Below are 20,757 nucleotides of genomic sequence, written 5' to 3'. Positions count from 1 at the left end.
TGTAAGAAGTCTTGCAAGAAAATTTCTCATTTGTTTTAGTCTGTATAAAATTTGTAAGCATCTATGGAGGCTTTTATCTGTTTGTTTATTGATAGACCAGTAGTTAATGGTTCTATTAAATTTTGCTGTGTTATAAATTATGATCTTTAAGAACATCTGTGAAGAAAGTAACAACACTGCCTCCGGGGAGCCTCGTATCTCTTGGATTTATGAAGCTGACATGAAGCCAGCAAGAGTTGCCCTTTTTACACAGCATCAAATCCGTGGAGTAGCACTGGACTCCCTACATCCCCTCTTCCATTTACACTCTCAGCATCTAATAGAATGGAACTGTAATTGTGCCAAAACTGCTGTGAGTGAAACTCCTACGAGTGTATGAAGAACCAGGGGTCGCGGTGTAAGAATAAGGTGTAGGCCACTTAGGACTGAGACGAGGAAAAACTTTTTCACCCAGAGAGTTGTGAACCTGTGGAATTCTCTGCCACAGAAGGCAGTGGAGGCCAATTCACTGGATGTTTTCAAGGGAGATTTAGATTTAGCTCTTGGGGCTAAGGGATATGGGGGAAAAAACCAGAACGGGGTACTGATTTTGGAGGATCAGCCATGATCATATTGAAGGGTCGAATGGCCAACTCCTGCACCTATTTTCTATGTTTCTATGTAAGTAGTTAAAAAACTGATTGTTTCAAAACTGCCCAGGTGAAATTGGACACTATCGTGCGATTACACAACTACCACATAATATCTTATTGAATAACTTATTTTTTAATTATATTGTTTAATTCAAAATTTCAGTCAATGGTCTGATATGGGCGGTATAGTAAAATAAACTATATTAGGATTAATGCAACTGTATTTGGGATAGTTAGAGAAACAAACAGAATATTTAGTGTTTTCTGAAATTGTTTTTCTTCAAAACACAAAAAATTGCTTTGAGGAAAATGTAATCCAGCTGTAATTAAGAAATATGGATAAAATAAGTTAAATTGATATTTAATTCACAAGGTAGAGTATATTTTCTTATTGTATACAAATCTACAAACGGTTGAAGTTTTTACAAGTTCCTTGTTCACCATCACTGACATCATGATTTCTCTCTGGCTTCAATATCTTGCTGTTGTTGCCACTGTACTAATGCGAAGAGGTTACCAAAAAAATAAACAATTTGCTGCGAGTCTTTGAACATTTAATGCTGTGTATGCATGAAGAAAAGAAAAAAATTAAATTGCAAATTTATTGACATTATTTAGCTGAGAATTACTTTGCTAGAAGGCTTTATAACGCCATGCACTGGAAAAGGGTTGAGATAAAATAATGTTAAAATTCAATGATCTTGTAAAGTCCTTGACTTTATGACACTGCTGTGTTCATAGATCCCAATTCTTTCAACACAATTGATTTAACTCCCGTTTCCTAAAATTGTATAAATACAATAACCTGCGACTTGTATTACTGATTTTTTTTGATTGACATCTAATTTAGTTTAGTTTGGAGATTTAGTTTGGCGCTACAGCATGGAAACAGGCGCTTCAGCCCACCGAGTCCACGCCAATCAGCACTCACTGTACACTAACACTTCCCCACGCACCAAGGACAATTTACAATTTTTGCTATAGTCAATTAACCTACAAACCTGTAGGTCTTTGGAGTGGGGAGGAAACCGAAGCAACCAGCGAAAACCTACACGGTCACAGGGAGAACATACAAAATCCTTCAGAGAGCACCCATAGTCAGGATTGTGCCTGGGTCTCTGGCACTGTAAGGGTGCAAATCTACCGCTGTTCCACCGTCCCACCTATTTATCAAATATTAGACTAGGTCTCATAAACCAGGTAACTTTATTTTCGGTGGCAACATTAAAGATTTTAAATTGTTTTGGATAATAACAGTACAAAAACAGGCCGTTCAGTCAACACAAACTATGCCATATTTTATACACCTCATGAATCTTTTACTCCACATTATCTCCTCTCTTTCTTTCTTTCTTTCTTTCTTTCTTTCTCCACAACACTTATCTCCTATTCCTTGTGCATGGATCAAACCTACGTGTATTAATATTATCTGCATTCAACGTCTCCACTTGTTAAGAAATTGCATATTTTCTGGTGAAAAGATATCGCCGTGTATTTAGTGTGAACATTTTGTTGTTATGTATTCCGTGTTGATCTGGATTCATTCGTAATATTGGGTAGAATAGACGATTTTGAAGTGCGATTACAAGGCAGAATTGGAATCACATGGTTCAGAGTGCGTCATGAAGCTGGAGAGCAAACAGTTGTTAACTCATCAGGCCACAGCCTTGGGTCAGTCCAGTGGTGTGCTTTTTTTAAATGTGAGATTTTGGGGTAGACATTTTTAAATATATTCTCATTTTAATCAATTTTGAATGCACTTTTCTGGCAGAAGCCTGCTTCAGTACAGATGGTGCTCTGCATTGTTGATATGTGATATTCACACTCATTAACCACTCTAATGTCATTACTGCAAGTTTGTTGAAAAATAATTTGCTGTGAATTATGACTAGCATATTTTATTATATGTTAATTCTCTGCAAGAAGCAAGAAAGAATCGCCTCCCAATTTACTTGATTTTATTATGTCGCCATCTGGAAACCAAAGCTAAATTGGCTGAAACATATGTCCTTATTGCGATATTAAATCAACTGCGGTATAAAAGCAGAACGTGCCACTTCAAGATAAAATAAATAAATAAATGAATAAATAAAATGCCTTGTTTGTGGCTTATTAATGTTTAATTTGCATCAGAAAACCTGTAGATTTAGTGAAGCGGGGAGTATTACTACTGCTGTTCACGTCACAGATTGGTTGTACTCAGAACTAATTTATACCTGGACATGAATGAGGTTGCAAAGTGTCTAACCACTTCCTGTAGCTAATTTATTATAGCTGTAGTTGTTGTGGGTACAATTGAGGAATATTTCAGCTGATGTACATGAATATATTGGGAGTTCTATAATTTGAATGATTTTTTTCATATAATTGTTCAACATGCTGCTTAATATAATTGAAGAATACTGCAAAAGAATGAATGTTAGAATTAAAAAAAGAGTAACTTAGCGGGTCGGTAGCATCTCTGAAGAATATGGATAGGTGCCGTTTCAGCTTGGGATCCATCTTTGGACTGCAGTCTGAATCTTGAAGGACTGAAGTCCGAAGAAGTGTTTTGTTTTGAAATGTCATCAATCCACATTCTTCAGAGATGCTGCCTGACCCGCTGAGCTACTCTATCACTTTGTATCCTTTAGTGAAACCAGCATTTGTAGTTCCTTGCTTATGCATCTCGAATATCCACATCCTAATTTAACTTTTAATTCCTTAGTGATAGTGACAAAAGCAATGTTGATTGTTGCCGTTCACAGGAGTTAAACGTGCCTTTGGCTGATTTATGTTTCTGATTCGCAGTTCAGTGGAATGGAGTGCTGGAAATAGGCCTGATAAAATTACTAGGCAAAAATTAGTATTTTCAAGGGAAATAATTGTTTTTAGTGTTCGGGCATCTAACCTGCAGCACTATTTTGGTTCATGAAGGTCTGCATTGGCAAAAAAAAAATGCTGTGAAATTATAATATAATTTCTGTTGTACATTTTCATTTTAACAGAAGAACTAAGGAAATACAGCTGGTCTGGTGTTCCACGAGACGTCCGCTCTGTGACGTGGAGACTATTGTCGGTAAGCAGCATTAATTTATACATTAATACAGGGGTCTCCAAACTATGGCCCGCGGGCCACATCCGGCCCGCCACGATATTTTATCCGGTTCGCAACAAGCTCTTAACACGTTCCATGCGGCGGGCTGTAAGCAAGTTCGGTATTCCGACTGCACATGCCCAGGTCATCGGGCACTCGCCATAAAGATTGTTGGGAGCGGATGTGTTATCAGACCTTTGTTTCATCCGGTGAGTGAGCGAGATCGTGCTGCCGCTTGGGGTCGGGGTCTGTGGTCGGGGCCCAGCGCTTTTGGTGCTGTTAAGTTGCTGCTGGGCCGTCCCAGTCCCCTCCCTGTCCGGGGGTGGCCGGAGGTGTCGGCTCGGGCTTGCTGCCGGCGCGTGGAGGAGGCGCTAGCTCCAGCTCGGCTCCCTGGGGGAATCGCTGGTCGGCGCGGACCCAACTCCCAGGATAGCCCCTGGTAGACTCTTCGTGAGTGATGTCAGATAAGAAAACAGGAGGAGTGAAATGTAAAGCCAGAGAGGTATCTAAGAGGACAGGGGAGGAGAGGCAAAAGGGGGGAAATAAAGGTGAGATGATCCTGAGTCCCTCATTCCCCCCCCCCCCATTCCCCTCCCCTCAAACCCGTTTCACCTATATCCCTCTCTCATCACCTGTCCTTCCCTCCACAGATTCTACCTCACCCACTGAGTTCTTCCTACATTTGACCTTAAATTTTAGGTTTGGATCTTTCTGATTAGGTTTCTGCCCTACCTTTGAACAAAATCACTAATGACATATTTAATATTGTGATTTACAATAGACAATAGGTGCAGGAGTAGGCCATTTGACCCTTCAAGCCAGCACCGCCATTCCATGTGATCATGGCTGATCATCCCTAATCAGTACCCCGTGCCTGTCTTCTCCCCATATCCCCTGACTCCGCTATTTTTAAGAGCCCTCTCTTGAAAGCATCCAGAGAACCTGCCTCCACCACCCTCTGAGGCAGAGAATTCCACACCCTCTGAGGCAGAGAATTCCAGATTAAGATCCAGCACAAAAGTGATTAAAAACACTTATGGGATGGCACGGTGGCGCAGCGGTAGAGTTGCTGCTTTACAGCAACCGAGATCAGGTGCTGTCTGTACAGTTTGTACGTGCTCCCTGTGACCTCATGAGTTTCCTCCGGGTGCTCCGATTTCCTCCCACACACTCCTCCCAATTTGTAGATTAATTGGCTTTGGTAAAATATATAAATTGTCCCTAGTGTACAGTGTGAACTTGGTGGGCTGGAGGGCCTGTTTCCATGCTATACTTCTAAAGTCCAAAGTCTAAACCATATGCAGGTTTACAAAAAAAGGACACAAAGTGCTGGAGTAGACCAGCAGATCAGGCAGCACCTCTAGAATACATGGATAGACGTTATAGAACCGGGGTTTTTCATATTCTGTTGTGCTGCTGCAAGTAAGAATTTCATTGTTCTCCCTGGGATATATGACAATAAAACACTCTTGATTCTTGACTCTTATTTTAGCTCATCAATGTATTTGTGCAGTGACATAGAATTCTTAATGAATTATTCACTTGAGCATTTGAAGTCCATCCTCATAATTGGCTCCTCCAAATTGGATCCTCAATTCAATTAAGTTTTGATTGATGGCTACAAGTTTTGTTTTGAATTTCTTCCATTTGTTCTTTTTTGAGTTCATTAAATCTATAAAACTGACATTTCTTTATTTTTTTTCCCATGGACCGCTAAAATGTGCCAAGTATATAATGGAGCCCTCATGCTGAAAAGTTTGGAGGCCGCTGCACTAATACTAAAGGCAAATTAATAGATTACAATTCCACATTAAACAGCAAAGGGTTTAATATTTTCGAACAAGCTTTCGCAGTCATGTCCTTGATCTCTAACAATCATGAATTTAAATTTTCTACCTCAATGGTTGTTATTTGAAGAAATCTAAATAAAGATGAACATGCACCTGTTAAATCATTCCGTAACACTGGAAATCCTTGCTTTACTGCATTGTGGGAGTTTGTATGGGGTTTAGATTGAACGATAGATCAGCCATGATTGAACGATGGTGTAGTCTCGATGGGCCGAATGGCTTAAATTTCCTCCTATGACTTAAGAACTTATTCAGTTCCCTGTCAACATTGATATAATATGTTAATAAGCACTGGTCTTGCCAGCTATTTTGCCATTCTGTGAATGAACAAAAATTAAACTTGTAGAAGGCTGTGCAAAGAAAATGATGTGAACATGTAAGAAAATTATTTTGCAAAGCAGCTTCTGTGGAAGGAATAGATAGGCGACATTTCTGGTGGGGACCCTTCTTCGAGGCGTAAGTAGAAACAAGTAGTTGCATTGATCAGATTAATAAAAAATGTGAAGGGTCCTGACACAAAATGTCACTTACCCATTTCCTCCACCTATGCTGTCTGACTTGCTGAGTTCCTTCAGCAGTTGGTGTTTTGCCTAAGATTCCAGCTCCTTCTATCTCCAAGAAAATTTGATTAGTAGTCACACTTTGATTAGTAGCGCACTGGTAATTAAACAGATAGGGAAGGAGAAATTAGGTGAAAGATGGTGGATTATCTATTTTGCAGATTCTAATTCTGTGCACTGTTAGATTAAACTAATATTTTTTGAAAATACTGCCTTGAGGAATTGATTCTGATTTGGAACAGTAGAGGTCATTGTAGGTACATTGTACGTCTGTTATGTAGTACCTTGAGGACAAAAAACATATGGCCATTAGATTTTTCCGCTGGACTAAGGCTTAAAATCTGACATGTGGGATAGAGTCAACTTGAATCATTTCCTTTAGCAGAAAGTAGATGAATATCAAAAAGAAATAAAGCTAAGTCAGTAAATCGCTGCAAACATTTAAACGTAAAAGCAGTTTTTATTGCTGTGTTATTAAAAAAAAAAACACAATTTTCCAATTTATGATTTTTGTTGCCACAAAATGGAGTAAAATTTGAAGGTAATAGGTTTTGAACCATGGGATAAATGTGTAGGAGGTTACTAACAGTCAAATTTATTCTGGAGAAAATAAAATCAGCCTTGAAGCAAGGAACAGCATTTGCACAGTTGAATGAAGTAGGTGTTTGCATCTCCATTAAATGTAGAGATGAATGAATATACCTAAATGTTTATGTGGTTTGCAATGTAAAGGTGGATTTAAGGATGTTGAATGCTAATGCCATCTTTATTCATTGTAGGCTCAAAAGCAGTGGAATATTACATTAAATATAAGTGAGGAGCAAATTAGAACTATTTGAATGTGGCCATTAATTGGGGTGACATAGTGTTCTTTAATACCATCCACTTGTTTTCCATCTGAACGGAATGTATTCGTTCTCCCTGTCACTGTGTGGGTTTTCTACAGGTGCTCCATTTTCCTCCCTACCATCTCTTTTTCTACCATCTCTCGAGAAACTTCCTATCTTACCAAGGAATTGTCATTAGATTTACTGATAGTACTCCACCTGTAGCCTGACCCTTCCTTAATAAGCACTCAACAGAATCTCCCAGCTTTTGTACTGCATGTCTTCATTTATCAGTCCCAGGAGCTTGTATATCTTACTATTTATTTTCTCTCTCACCATATCCTGTCAGTATCAAAAGTTTTGACAACTTGGGCCACTATCTTCCTGTATGTCTTTTAAAATTGTGTTACTAAACTTGTATTATCTGTCATAGAAACAAAGAATTGCAGATGCTGACCCTTTTGTATTGTCTCTCTTTGTTAGTTTTTGCCAAACTATTTCACCTTGATGCCATCTAAAGTTTGTTTGCCCATTTTGCCAGAATATCCATGTTCTCTTTAAATTTATTGCAATCCTCATTGTTTTGAATGAAACCTCCAATCTTGGTGTTATCAAATAATTTTAGAATTTCACCTTGCACATCCAAATCTAAAAGTTAGTAAAATGCATGAAAGGAGGTGGTGTTTGGGGATTGAACCCAAGGAATCCAGTCGGATTTACCACATCCCTCTGCATTCTGCAGTTGCCTCAGTTTTGGTAAAGGGCATTTTGTGTAACAATTTTGTCAAGTGCTTTCTGGAAATCTAAATAGACAACATCTGCCAACCCTCTAACATAGAATGCTTCATATATCAATTTATTAATGCGGAGTTTGTTCAGAGCTACCGTTCAAATGTATCATTATAGGTTGAACATCGAGAACTTCTTTGCAATTATTTTTCTTTATTTAGCATGGTCAAGCTGGTAAGTGGTATTTTTTCAACACATATGGAGCAATTTGCATTTTAATGTTTTCAATTTGTAAGTATCTTTTGCATCATCTTACAAGGTTTTCTTAAATACAGTCTTGGAATGAGGGCAAACGCACACCCAAATTGCTTACCTTACTGCGTCCATATTGCAATTAGATTGGAAGTTGCCAGATTTTGATCCGTTGATTGAGAAGGAGCACCAGTGCATTTTGAAGACACTTAACACCCCTGGTTTTTCTAGTGAGCAAAGACATTGAAGGTTTGGGAGTAGACACAAATGCTGGAGAAACTCAGCGGGTGAGGCAGCATCTATGGAGAGAAGGAAATGGGTGACGTTTCGGGTCGAGACCCTACTTCAGACGTTTTTGGGACGTGTTTTTAAAGACGCTTTGGCGAGTTCTTGCACTCATTGATGGTGCAGAAGGTGAATATTAAGAATAGTAAGCCAATTAAGTGATGATATTTATTTTCTTGATAATCATAGTCATGTTGAATTCCATTGGTGACTTTTTGATGTGAGCTATTTTGCTCTGGGTGGCAAGGACAGGAACTGGAGGAACTTAGACATTGAATTCTGGATAAGGTGGAATCTGATTTGTGAGGTACAAACCTGTTCAAGGACATGGGAAAGGAAAGCGATTGCAGGTAATTTGATAACTTGCATCCTATGCGCATTGAATGTGGATTTTGAGGGCAGTGGTGACGACAATAGGTTTGCAGAAGTGAGGAACATTCTGCAGGGAATGAGAACAGCTTACGATATTGGCTTATGTCAGGGTTATAAAAGGAAGTCTGGAGAGATCATGGGCATAGTTTGGAGACAGAACAGCAGTGAATGGATGAAAGTTCCATCAATAGGCAGTGGCGTAATCTGTTGACCAGGTCTGAGGATCGTATCTTCCTGAGCGATCTTGTCTTTATCTTATAATAAACAAGACTTTCTTATTTAACAAAAAGGAACTGCAGATGCTGGTTTATACCAAAGATAGACACAAACTGCTGGAGTAACTCAACAGGTCAGGAAGCATCTCTGGAGAAGATAGATAGGTGACGTTTTGGGTCGGGACCCTTCTTCAGACTGCTAACCTGAAACACCACCTATCCATTTTCATCAGAGATGCTGCCTGACCAAGCATTGCTTCAGCATTTTGTCTTGTTTGCTCCTTTATTTGCTAAAATAGTTGTCAATAACGTTCTATAGTTCTGTACATGCAACTGAGAAAGGTCAGGTAAGATGGATTTGCAGGCTGAAGAAGTGCCTTTTTATATGAACAAACTTCTTCAAGTTGTTCTTAATACTGAACATATTGTAATCTGCAAGTCACCCGTAAAATCTTTTTAGGACCACCTCATTTTGTGCGTCTGTAAATTCAGAAAGTTAGGACTCTGGTGTTTGATGTCTTTTGTATAAAATAATGGGTCTTTGACAACATGTATTTGAGCTTCTGTTACATGAATTTAGGATTATCTGAACTGTTCTTTAATATAATTTCTCCCCATTCACATCAATGATTCCTTTATAAACCTTAAAAACAGATCCTGACTTCAGTGAATTTCTTCCAACTACAATTAAAAGGGATTTTGCTCAGTAATGTATTTAGCTGCCTAAGGTCTTTTGTTCTTTGAATTTCATTGCAGCACTTTTGTCCTTTCTGGTAGTCCACCGAAGACTAATGATAGTTGTGAATATTAAGTAGTCAAATATAATTGAAATTTAATTCAAGTTAGGTTTTGTCTTGTTATTGTCACATGTAACAAAACACAGTGAAAAGATTTTATTTGGTGCTATCCAATCAAATCAGAAAATGCTACACATGAATACAATCAAGCTAAGCATAAGTTCAAAAGGTAGAAAGAAGAGAAAGGCAGTGAAAAATTTACAAGTGGAAAAGGGATTTAGAAGAGGTGGGCAATTGTATTGGATGATAGAAGATTCTCTTGTGGAACCTTCATGCATAGTCACCGCACTCTGGGGCCTTCTCAGTGATTGTATTGAGTCATGCACAGCTAAGAAGCTCCCTTGGGAGAACAGAACCTGCTGAAAATTGGTATTGTACATCATTAGAGTGAATACATTTCAGAGTAATTTGTCAATAACCAAAATCTGAAAGCTTTACCGACTTTGCCATTCCATCAAAATTGAATGCTGAAAATCTAGATTTTGGCTGCAATTTGCATTAGATATAACAAGTCTGTAGGATGTATAAAACAGTTGCGATTATCTAAGTCATGGCACAGCAAGACCAAGTCATTCATCAGCAAAACTGGAAGAACTCTGCAGGTCAGGCAACAGCTATGGAGAAAATGAACAGATGGTATTTCGTGTCAGGTTTTGGAGATGCTGGCATTCCTCATCCAAACCATAGTAGAAGAGTAACCATGAGCGATGCAAGATTGAGATGAGGTTCATGTGAGCACTTCAGACTGTTGTGAAACTCCAAATATTTTTCACAAGTTTGAAAGAATAATATTGATCATATTTTTGGATGCTCATCACATATTAAGTGGATGCAACATTTAAAAAAAAACCATTTAGCTTGGTAATCCATGATGATAGTACTGTATAGATTTATCCCTATTGTGACCAGTCTGCAATTTTAGCATTGTCCCATGACTCAAACCTGTGTTTGCAATTGTATGTAATGAGGTTATACCTTGGAGGGGACTAAATAATTGTGGAATAGTGAGAGAGCTTGACATTTAACCATGTGATATTAACCTTTATAATATAGCCAATAAATTCTTACCGAGTTTATAGTATTTCAACTATGAGGAGGAATGTATTTTGCCAGAGGGTGGTGAATCTGTGGAATTCATTGCCACACACTGCTGTAGAGGCTAAGTCATTGGGTATTTTTAAAACAGAGATTGATAGGTTCTTGATTAGAACGTGCAACAATTATATGAAGAAGGCAGGACGATGGGGTTGAGAGGGAAAATAGATCAGCCATGATTGAATGGCAGAGCAGACCCGATAGGCTTAAATGACCTAATTCTGCTCCTTTGTTTATGGTTTATGTTGACTACATATTTGTGGAAAATTCTTTGCTTATTGAAAAGCATAAAAGTGTCATGAGCTGATTAGTTATTTTATTGAGTTTATCTCTTTCATGTCTGGCCTCTGATGCAAAATTAGTTTTCATTATTAGCAAGGGGCTGTGTTAAATTATATACATGGGTGTTGTTTCATTCTTTATTCAAAGGGTTATGCTTGAGAAATTTCAGAAGTGTTTTAGCAGTAGTGAGCAAAAACTAAGAAAATGTCAATGACTTTGATTAGAACAGCATGAGTTAACATATTCTGAAAACATCCCCAGACTGCAGGATTTATTTGGCATAAAGATGAAGAAACACACAAAGAGGTGCATAGACGCTCACAGCCTGCACGGGTTCCTAACACTGCAGCGTGATAATCTTGACAAGGTCAAATGAGAACATGTCATTGAACACTAGCAAACACACAAGAGTTTCTGCAATAAGTTTGAATATTTTAGTATGTGCTTTGTTGAATACAACTGCTTCTCATTGATTTACTTTCAGTAACACAAAATGCACAAAATTATGGCAGGTTACACTTGTCTAATACTCAACTAATTTAATGTTTGTTCATTTACACACTTCATTACAATTTATTTGCAACTACATAACTTCAATACCATTAGACATAAGAATTACAGATGATGGTTTACAAAGAAAGACACAATATGCTGGAGTAACTCAGCAGGTCAGGCAGCATCTCTGCAGACCATGGATAGGTGATAGGTGATAGGGAAGTGCGAAATGTGAAACTAGAGGAAGGGATATGGGTGAAGGAGACGGGACAAGAGGAAAGTGTGGTGGGATTGTGAGAGAAATCGGTGTGCATCCTGGGAAGAGAAGGGGGGGGGGGGGGGTAGAGAAATGGTGTTGGTTAGTTATTTAAAATTGGAGAATTCCATCTTGTGCCGTTGGGTTGAAAACTTCCCAAACGGAAGATGAAGCACCTTTAGTTTTTATACCATTTAATCATTTATTAAATTTTATTTGATACAGTTAGTAAGCCATTTGATTACAACTGCTAAATAAATGATTTTATGGAACTGCCTGCAATTGTACTTTTGTTTGAGCAGTAAAAGAAAGAGAACTGAATTTTAGTCAGTTCCTTTTCCTTCAGATGTTGAAAAAATTATGCCGTTATGCAAAAGAGACTAGTACAAAGAACACTGAAATGCATAGCTCTTCACAAGATCCTGTTTTTCAGAATATGGAGTATTCCACTGAGGCTTCTATAATTACAATGCATGATAGCTAAATACTGTATGTCTTTATGTAATTGTGCTCGTGTGTCTTGCGGCAAAGTCCCCTGAGGTGTGAAGATAAATCTCTGAAATATGCAGGCTGGGACTAATTTTTTGTGTTAGAAATTGGAATAGTCTGGCTATGTTGCTCCAAGCAATTACCTACAAACCTTTGAGTGCAAGAAAGTGGCAAATTGGTGACATTTTTGGAGCTTTATAACTCTTGGTAATGGTTACAACAGGTCTCAGTCCCCTTAATGACACTTAATAGTTCAAATAGCATTACATAGAAACATAGAAAATAGGTGCAGGAGTAGGCCATTCGGCCCTTCGAGCCTGCACCGCCATTCAATATGATCATGGCTGATCATCCAACTCAGTATCCCATCCCTGCCTTCTCTCCATACCCCCTGATCCCTTTAGCCACAAGGGCCACATCTAACTCCCTCTAAAATATAGCCAATGAACTGGCCTCAACTACCCTCTGTGGCAGAGAATTCCACAGATTCACCACTCTCTGTGTAAAAAATGATTTTCTCATCTCGGTCCTAAAAGACTTCCCTCTTATCCTTAAGCTGTGACCCCTAGTTCTGGACTTCCCCAACATCGGGAATAATCTTCCTGCATCTAGCCTGTCCAACCCCTTAAGAATTTTGTAAGTTTCTATAAGATCCCCCCTCAATCTTCTAAATTCTAGCGTGTACAAGCCGAGTCTATCCAGTCTTTCTTCATATGAATGTCCTGCCATCCCAGGAATCAGTCTGGTGAACCTTCTCTGTACTCCCTCTATGGCAAGAATGTCTTTCCTCAGATTAGGAGACCAAAACTGTACGCAATACTCCAGGTGTGGTCTCACCAAGACCCTGTACAACTGCAATAGAACCTCCCTGCTCTTATACTCAAATCCTTTTGCTATGAATGCTAACATACCATTAACTTTGGCATCGCTGTGTTTGACGCATCTGCAGATAGTGATACAGCATGGAAACAGGCCCTTCGGCCCGACTTGCCCACATCAACTAACATGCCCCATCTACACTAGTCCCTCCTGCCAGCATTTGGTACATATCCCTCCAATCCTTTCCTGTCCAATAGCAATGATACAAAATTTTGAGATTTTAAAAATCAAGTCTGTAATTTATCCCATCAGATAAAGCACAAAAAGAAGTTTAATTTGACACCTAATTCACTTTCATATCTTCAGTATTAAAAAAGTTATGGCCATTTCCATACTCTGAAATTAGCATCTTGTTCCCTATTGCTTTTCCATTGACTGAACACAAAAGCTGCGATCGAGGACAGTCATAAGCCTATAACTTTCTTAAAAATGAAGAGAACTGAAATACATTTTCAGTTATTATAGATTGAAGCATTCTGAAACAAATATGAAACAACCTTACTTAGATGACTTGAAATTAAAGCATATAATTAGTTAGTTACCTAATTGTAGCTAATTACAAAATTCAATTACTAGATCTAAACCTATCAATTTCTTAAGAATAGATTAACATTTTTAAATAGCCTAAGTGTCCAAATAACATTCACACAAGAATTCACAATATAACATAATTTTTAAATCTCATTGTCATGGATTTATAGGCCAAATGGAAGGAATTTAATGTTTAATACCTGCAAATTAATGCCCATTTAAATCAACTTGCGAGTGGGTTTTTCTGGAACGCGATCATTTGGAATGTTGCGGTTTGCGGTGATTTAGTCCCCATATCGGCATGAAAAATGCTGCCGGTTCGTATGGGGACTAAATCACCGTTTCGCAACTTAAAATGTGAATTAAAGGCATCTTAAAAAACACTTTTATACATAAAAATAAACGGCTTTCTTTTACCTGTCACCTACGTGAAATCCGTCCCCGTTGTCGGCGTGACGGCTTTAGAAGCTGATTTTAAAATTACTCCAGCGCTGTTCTGTGTCTTTAAAAAAAAAAAAAAGACACAGAACGGCCGTCAGAACAATGCTTCAGCAAAAGCTTGCACTCCGACAAAATATAATCCAGGACAAGGTAGGAGAAAACCGTGTTTTAACACCACCCCCCCCCCCCCCCCCCCCCCCCCTCAAACGCGCCAAAATCGCACACACGGCCAGTGGCAGAACTGCAGCGCTGCTGAAGGTAAGTATTGCACCATACCTATATCCAGGTACCTGTCTAAATTTTTCTTAAACGTCGTGATAGTACCTCCTCAACTACCTCCTCTAGCAGCCTGTTCCATATACCTACCACCCTTTGTATAAAACATAAGTTGTCCTTCAGGTTCCTATTATATTTTCTCCCCCTCCGCTTAAACCTATGTCCTCTGGTTCTTGATTTCCCTACTCTGGGTAAGACTCTGCATTTACCCTACCTAATCCTCTCATGTTCTTAGTTAATTAAAGCAAGCCACTCTGCATGTGGATTTCAAGATAAAGAAATATAACATTTATTTTGCACTTTTTTTTTTTTGAAAGGTAATAGTCACCTTTTTTAGTTACTTTTACTGTTGAACTTGAGTTGCGTAGACTTTCTTACGTACAGATATTAAATATACTGACATTCATAGGTGCAGTGCTGCCGGAGCTCACCGGAGCGCCGTTCCGGCACCTCTGTAAAAAAAAAAAAAAGCCAAAATAAACAGCGGGGAATTTTAACTAGAGGGGAATTTAACAGCGGCCGCTTATTAAATAAAGGGAATTTGTGTAATAATTTATGTAAAGTTTCAACCTTCTTTAACATCTTGCATATCTAAAAACGAAACACGATTTGTATTGGTCTACTAACCATGTAATACCCCACGTGGGAAGATATTGTGAGTATTGACATGTACACTTCCAATCCAAACATTTCTGCGAGAGAAACGGTACGAGGCAGAGTTGCCAACCTGCCGCTTTTGATACTAATATTCTGCGATATTGGTGGCTTTAGCAATAGTTCATTAGACGTTCTTTTTTCATACTTGATTACTTGGTTGAGTTGGTTCCAATTTAGGTGGCTAAAATGCAAAAAAACATTTGATTTATTTCGGTAAATTCTGTTACTTTTATAACTGCAGCTTAGCAACATGGCTAAGCGTTGCGGGCCTTGCTGTCTGCTCTGACTATCGCATTAGTAAGCCTACATCTGTGGTAGTCCAATGCCACTCCATAGATTACTCTCTAATACTGAAGTTAATTTTTCTCACGAACAACCCTGTGGCTTCTACGCAAACATGTTAACTCTATTTTGTAAACAAGCTGAGGAGTGTAACAAGAATAACATACAAGAGACTGATAATAGTAAAAGTGACAAAAGCTGTGTTTCGCCTGCTTCTAGTTCAGATTTTCTAACCGTGTTCAAATGTAGCTCCGAAATAATGTTTCGAAGTCAGGCTTGTATCCCTGTTCAGGTGTTTGGACTGAAGAACTGTGGAAGAAAAAGAAAATAAACTTATCCCTGGTTAGACTTTAAGAATGATAAACTTGGATGTAAGGTATGTGCAAACATAAGCAATCTGACACTTTTCACTTCTGAGGGTTTGAGGCTGTCAAATGAATGGCAAATGTATCAAAAATCTTATGGAGCCGATCGAAGTCTCTCAGAAAATAATTTGCCGATCAAAGTCTCTCAGAGAAAATAAACGCTTGAAGTCTCTCAGAAAAAAATTTGTTGATCACAAACTGTCAAAAGCTCACACTGCTGCTCTACATGTTGAAAATAAAGCAGGTGAAGATGCTCTTGGAAAATTACGTGACACCACGAATGCTTCGCATCTAAAGGCAACTTCAATTTTTGATTCTGCATATTATTTAACTCCGAATGACAGACCATTCTCTGCTCACTTTGGCTTACTGGAACTTCAAAATAAAAATGCTATTGGAATTGGACTGCATTCTTGCACTAGTGCTACACTGCCCTACTTTGACACAAGGAAGCAACTGACAAATTTGTCAACATTGAGGTATTGCTTGTTTTAGGGTATTTGAGATATGCTCTACACAATGGTGAACAAAATAAGTCCTTCTCTGAGTACAATTTGAAAATATTTATACCAGAGAAGTAAGAAATTCCATCACAGAGAGCTGAAAGATAAACACGTTTTCCTCATTTACAAGAAAACTCCTTTCTGTGTCAGTTGCTTCCTTTTGTCAAACTACGGCAGTAGAGAGATCATTAACCACTTAACCATTAATATGAAAAAGAAAATTTGCTAGCATATCAGGCAGATACATGGCAACATTTCTGTTCTCATTGATGAAACAACAAGCCTGAGCATCAAGACCACCCCACGACAAAAGAAGGTGATCCCAATTTGATGTTTCTAGATCTAAATTGAACTGCTTGATCAGAAAGCTGCAACTATTGCTAAGCATCGATTGAACTGTCCAAGTAACCATGGGTTTGATTACTCTTACTTGAAACAGAACCTTGTAGCATTCACTAGTGATGGGGCGAGCGTAATGCTTGGTGTCAAATCTGGTGTTGCTCCAATTTTCAAGGAACATTACCTTGATGTGATAATTTGGCACTATCTTAATCACAGATTAGAACTTGCAGTAGATTATTCAGTGAGAGAAGTAAATGGAATTAATAATTTTCAATCATTTATGGACAAATTGTAAACTATTTACAGTAGATCACCTCTAAATCAAAAGGAATTGTCTGAATGTGCCTCTCAACTAGAACAACAAATTTGCAAAATAGGGCGTGTTCTGGGCACCAGGTGGGTAGCTGGCTCGTTTTGAACAGTTTCAGCAATGTGGCAAAATTATGATGCACTGTCTTCATTTTGAAAAAGCAGTGAAGGATGAAACAAGATCTGGGAGTGACAGAAAAACCTATGAAGGTCCGTTGACAAGACTCTCTTCAGAACAGTTTCTATTGGATTTAGCTCTAATGTATGACACGGCGCATGAACTTGGTGTACTGTCAGTGTTTACAGAAACGCACTATTATGATTGTTTATGCAGACAAACTGATCCAACGGATCGCTGCATGGATTGATAGAGCAACCTGGTACAAAAACTCGAAGCTCAAGAGGCAGTTGAAAAGGGGAAGTTTGGAGAAATTACCTGAACAAGCAACAATAATGTCTCCATTAATTATCAACAGTTTCCTACTAGTCTTATAAACAATTTGCAGCACCGTATGTTCACGACAACATCCTTGAAAGGTTCTCATTCTTCTGAACCGCATAGTATGTATAAATCCCTGCTAAATGAATTGTGTGTCCTTGATAAATGCTGTTGGCTTGCTGCAAGAGGTTTAAGCTTTCTTCTACCTCTTCCTCTCTAATAAATGCCTTCAGAGATTATGTGAATGCCGCATCCCCCAAGATATACGCCCATTACTGAGCTGTTCTCGTTATTTCTATTAGTACTGCTGAGTGTGAGGGGATTCAGTCACATGAACTTGATAATAAATAATATTCAGTGCCCATGTCCACCTGATCTGTAAACTGAGGCTCTGAGCAGGAAAGTGAGAAATGAAAACAACTCAAATGTCTTAATCAAGTTTTGCTTCTTCCTCCGGTTTCATACTTGGCACTTTTATCCTTTGTCTCACACCTTTTGTCTTTTCATCTCTGGCCCATGTCCAACCACCTTCCTATCAATCTCCCCCTCACCTGTATCCACCTATCAATAGCCAGGCTTTTTCTTACCCTTTCCACTTTTCAGTTTTCTCTTCACCTCCCCTGCTACGTTCCTCCAGCAGTTTTTATTTTATCACAAAATTTGTTCTTGTTGAGGAAGGATTGCACAAATTATCTCACTATTAATCTTTTCAAAATGTTGAGATTATTGCCAGCTTACACTAATTAATTTATGACAGATTTTGCACGATGTGCAAAATTGTTTTGTTTAGTAACTGCAATTTTAGGTGCAATGGTGCAGATTGTGGTCAATGTGGAAAGCAGTTACAGATAAAATAAACTCCCTGTTTTAACTTGTGTATATCTACCAAATTACTGTAAACTGTTAGGTGGCGCGTGAATATGTGCACAATTATGACTGCTGCATGGAACCCAGTTCTGTAAGTGGATAAATCTCAGTGTAAATTTGCTATTAACAATTGCTGTCATATTATATTTCCCCAGGCTGTATGTATGAATATTTGTAATTGTACATTCTATTTGTACAATATAAAACTATTTTTCAGGAGAGTTATTACAAGTACATGTGGTGTTTTAATTTTTTTTGTTTAGTTTTTGAGTGTAGATAGCCTAACGATTGAAGCTTCAAATTAAGGTATTGTGGTTTATTTTAACTTTTCTCCAGTTTATGCCAGCGTGGGCATGTTGGTTATGTGCTGATTAGTTGGTCGTCATTGCATAACATTTGGTTAGATTGGAGTTGTTGAGTCATGCTGCATGGAACCAGTTAAAGGATGAATGTGCATTCTCCACGCCAAATAACCCAATGATAGGATTGAACTTGTCTCTGGAACGGTGAAGCAGTGGCACTAACTATCTTTTTACCTTGCTAACCCAACTATTCTCATTGTGCTTGTGGAGCTGTTTGCACCTCATCCACTTTTCCTTAAAGGGGTATGAAAGGGGTATTTGTTCATTAAAATTGTATAGTAGCCAAAGTATCAGTCAGTTGTACTTGTATTTTATATTACATTTTTTTTCAGAATTGCTAATTTAATATGATAGGTACCTCTAAAACCCAAAACTAAAACTAATATGATGATTCAAATAATTATCCTTTTACCCACTGTCAATCTGTAGGTATAAATTATGTTGTAAGTTTATTATCGATGATTATGCAATAATGGCAAAGATTGTAAAGTGGATTGTGAAAATGCTTATCCTTAATGTGGTCTTAACCATGCAATGTTATTGTGCCAGGCTTTTTGCTTGTTACATCTGGAGTCTATAGGGGTGACTTTAGCCACATTAGTAATGTGGAATGATAGAAAATTAATTTTTTCACTGACTTCGGTGAAGAAAAATCAAGCCTTGAGAAGAATGGCATTGGGTGTGGTGGAAAGCAGGCTACGGACTCAATGTGAACGCTTTTCATTCCGCTGGTTCAGATTAGTCACACCTCAAATTGCTGGTTCAACCAATTAATTCAGATTTTATTTTTCAAGAAAATGGTTAATTGAATGAAACTCTAGTGATTTTACAACTAATTATCAACCAGTAAATGCAGGATAGAAGAATCTGATATTTTCTTTGTACGATGCTAAATAGACCTGACATTTGTAATGTTAAAATCTGCTTCAACATCAATTGATGCTTTTAATGCAATTGTTCTATTTTTAATCTTGTGCAAAAATTGTAGATGTGGTATCTGCAATGTTTCTGTAGATCCTGAATGTCAGAATTTTACATTGGGTACCAAAATCGATCCCTTGTACACGAAGAAATCATTGCTTTGGGGATCATTGAAGATATCTGAATATCTTTGATGTTTACAAACATCTAATTGTATTTGAGACTTGCTGAAATATGAAACTAGAGGTTAAAAAGATGCTTAAAATATATAAACACATGTGCCAAAATGTTAAAAACATTAAAGCTGACAAGAAAAAGTTCTAATCTCCCAGCTGTTACCTGGCTGGGTAATATCGGTGGTCACGATGGCCGATCTCCTTAGACGAGGCTATCCCATTGCACTTTGGGTGTGCTGACGCCTGCGATGTCCCCAAATGCGGGATACTCAACTGTATTTACACAAAGGATGGTGGGTGTATGGAACCAGCTGCCTGAGGAGGTAGTTGAGGCTGGGACTATACCAACACTTAAACAGTTAGACAGGTACATGGATAGGACAGGTTTGTAGGGATATGGGCCAAACACAGGCAAGTGGAACTAGTGTAGCTGGACATGTTGGCCAGTGTGGACAAGTTGGACCGAAGCTCCTGTTTCCACACTGTATCATTCTATGTTGATTCAACCCATTCATTTGTAAGAGGACTGCTATACTTTTCAGCTTCTGACAACATGAGGCTGATTTCCACATGTCTTTGGCTGTAGATGGAGTAACTTGACAATGACAGGAGAGCAAGGAGGCTTGCAAAAGTTTGTGCTGTCTTGTTGGACTCCAAGAGCTGTCTGCTGATGTAGCACGGGGGCAAACATCAGTCCAAATGGGTAGGGTCGAAGGTGCTATTCCTGATTTAAGCCCACACCAGTACCAGATACGAGGATTCCAGCAAGGCTACACTGATAAATTGTCATTTAAGCTTAATGACCACTGTCCAGTGGCTTTAACATACACCATTATGTAGGCTCAGAGTGCCAGAGACACAGGTTCGATCTTTGTGGAGCTTGCACGTTCTCTCTGTGACCATGTGGGTTTCCTTTGAATGCTCTGGTTTCCACCTACATCCCAAAGTCCTGCAAGTTTGTAGGTCAATTGGCGTCTGTAAATTGCCCCTAATGTGCAGGGAGTGGATGAGAAAGTGGGATAACATAGAATCAATGTGAACGGGTGATCAATGGACTCAGTGGGCCGAAAGGCCTGTTTCTGTACTGCATTTCTAAACTGAACTAAACTCAAAGTGTGGGGAGGGCGGGGTGGGGGTTACCTGCCACTTGTCAGAGATATAAATGAGATTACAATTTCCCTCCCTCCACACCAAT

The 20,757-nt window shown here is 38.6% G+C and overlaps 1 protein-coding gene and 1 pseudogene across 5 annotated transcripts in view; both read left to right on the top strand.

Moving 5' to 3' along the window:
- Positions 1-20,757, top strand: part of tbc1d22b (TBC1 domain family member 22B) — a 209,028-nt gene that overhangs the window by 69,146 nt on the left and 119,125 nt on the right. For all 5 annotated transcript variants that reach the window (XM_033042544.1, XM_033042547.1, XM_033042543.1 and 2 more), the window contains one exon: positions 3,620-3,690. In XM_033042544.1, coding sequence (XP_032898435.1) covers positions 3,620-3,690 — 71 coding nt within the window. The remainder of the gene's footprint in view (positions 1-3,619; positions 3,691-20,757) is intronic.
- On the top strand, positions 19,718-19,845 carry LOC116987123 (annotated as a pseudogene).

The sequence above is a fragment of the Amblyraja radiata genome, chromosome 24, assembly GCF_010909765.2.
Source record: "Amblyraja radiata isolate CabotCenter1 chromosome 24, sAmbRad1.1.pri, whole genome shotgun sequence".
In the NCBI taxonomy this organism is placed as follows: Eukaryota; Metazoa; Chordata; class Chondrichthyes; order Rajiformes; family Rajidae; genus Amblyraja; species Amblyraja radiata.
The sequence above is the reverse complement of the archived record's forward strand: the minus strand, read 5'-3'. Positions and strand labels throughout refer to the sequence as shown.